At 39.1% G+C, this 2,198-nt stretch overlaps 1 protein-coding gene across 1 annotated transcript in view; it reads right to left on the bottom strand.

Moving 5' to 3' along the window:
- Window positions 1-1,033, bottom strand: part of SMYD3 (SET and MYND domain containing 3) — an 895,363-nt gene extending 894,330 nt beyond the window's left edge. The window contains exon 1 of the mRNA XM_019526714.1: window positions 1,014-1,033. Coding sequence (XP_019382259.1) covers window positions 1,014-1,033 — 20 coding nt within the window. The remainder of the gene's footprint in view (window positions 1-1,013) is intronic.
- Window positions 1,034-2,198: the final 1,165 nt, after the last annotated feature.

Here is a 2,198-nt window from a genome sequence, read left to right as displayed (position 1 = left end):
TTATGGCTTTTGGAGCTAATTAGCAGGTCAGCTGGTAATGTCCCTGCATTCCTTCCTTGGGAAAAAAGCTGTTTAACAAGAGCTCAAACTAATGAGCGAGGCTTCATTTTCTGATGGGGTGCTAAATGCTGATAACAGAGCTGATAAATGCTCTGTTATTGGGGGGGGGTCCCTAATCACAGTGTCCTGCTGGGTCCTGGCCATGCCCCCCACATCTCAGCACTGTAGAAGGGAAGGGAGAGCTGCTCTAGCCTCCACCCCGTTTCTACTCTAAGCCATTCCAGGCATGTATGGGCATTTTTTTTCAGTCCAGAGGGGATGTCTGTGGAGTTACAAAGTGACTTAGCATAGCCAGGTTAGACTAACCTGCAAAGATTGAAGCAATTCAGGCTCAGGCTTTTTGATCATCTGTCCCTAGCCTGTATGACTTTGGACAAGTCATGCTGTCTCAATGCGCCTCAGCTTCTTTCCTGAAAATGGTGAAATTAGGAGCTTTGTGGGGATAAAAATATGAACAAGACTGAAAGCCGCTCAGATACCACAGACAACATGATCCACATTATCCATCCATTGTGGACTTTATTTCTGTCATTTTTATACGGTTATGTTTTCGATTGCATGAAAGAAAATACTAGGGCCAATTTCCTACTTTTTATAAGGTCACCAACATCAGTAAAGTTACACCAGGAAAGATTTGAACAAAAGTTCAAAGAGGTACTCACACTAAACTGTTATCATGATCAATGTATTTATTATATATATAGTTCTTCCCTGGCAGCTCCCTGACGAAACAGTCAATACTATGATAAAACTTACAGAGTCTGGAATAAAAAACTTAAGAACAGCAGAAAATTAGGCACAGGAAAATCCAAGTTTGTAACCACAGTGAAGTCAGACCTGGTTTCCCTTTGAACTATTTAAGTTTAAATAAGAAACACAGACATAAAGAGGGTGCGAAGGTAGGAGAACTTTACTGTATATTAATAAGCTGTAACAAGAATGTTTGTCATTACCTTCCAACTAAATCAACCATTCTTATAAAGGTTATGTTTCAAAGTAATACATAATAATTTAAACCATATATTGCAATAATGTTAATGGGAGGTATAGCTGAATCCTTTGGCCTGCTTTGAAAATGTACTCATTAGGAGTGTGGGAAAAGAGTCAGAAATAATCCTTTTTGCTACTTATGGCACCTGCTGAGATGAGTAACCCCATTCCAATGTTTATACTCCTTTACCACAATACCTACTAAAAATAGTCACTCCTCAGTCTTCTTAAATGGTGAACAAAGCCAGTAAGTCTATAAAAAACAAGTGTGCAAGGTGACAGCATCCTCACCCTCATTTTCACTTAAATCAAAGCCTCCCCCAAACAGACAGCTATGCTGAAATAAATTGCAATTCTCAGCTAAACTGGTACCACAAGTAAAAATATATATGCCATCTGTTAAAGATAGGATGGCAAACACATGCCATTTGTGGCATATCAGGCCTTTAAGTGTGGCACACCCTAAAATTTAAAATAGCATTATCTGTGGCATACAGAGAAGTTTAAATATGTGTGAATTAAAGAAAAGAAAGAACTATCAAAACAACTTTCCACCTGACAGGCTCTTAACAAGGGAAAACTACAATGCATACTTGCAGCTGGCTAGCTGTGCTCTGCACAAAGTCTGGTGGTGAAAAGCATATGTTGTGTTAAAGATAGCCATCTCTCTAGCTCCAAGGCAAAAAGAAGTTAAGGGACAAGAAGTCTTAGTAGGCCCCAACCAATGTCTTATTTGTCTCCTTTTTTCAAATGACTCCTTGACTACATTAAAGGTGCATAAACCTGTTCATTAACAACTCTTCATTCTGTTTACAGGTCACCTTATGGTCATGTAAGAGAAGGATTAGGGGACGGGTGGAGACTGAGTAGGCCTGGCCTAACCCAGTTGCCTCATGCTAAGGGAGTGATTAGCAAATATTTGCTCATCAATTCTACGCCAGAACATTGGGTATGTAATACAAAACAGCAGTATGAACAAATATCAATCAGGATAGTGTACTGCACAAACCTATGCTGAAATTAACATAAAAAATCCCATTAGCTCTCCCTTGAAATGTATTAGAAAGACATCAAAAATTGCAACTACTAGCTCAAACAAATAATATTTGTAGTTTCATAGTTTATAGGGTCGGAAGGGACCTGAGAAG

The sequence above is a fragment of the Gavialis gangeticus genome, unplaced genomic scaffold, assembly GCF_001723915.1.
Source record: "Gavialis gangeticus isolate Ggan-Ray unplaced genomic scaffold, GavGan_comp1, whole genome shotgun sequence".
NCBI classification, from domain to species: Eukaryota; Metazoa; Chordata; order Crocodylia; family Gavialidae; genus Gavialis; species Gavialis gangeticus.
Note: the sequence above shows the minus strand (reverse complement) of the source record. Positions and strands in the feature narration are given on the sequence as shown.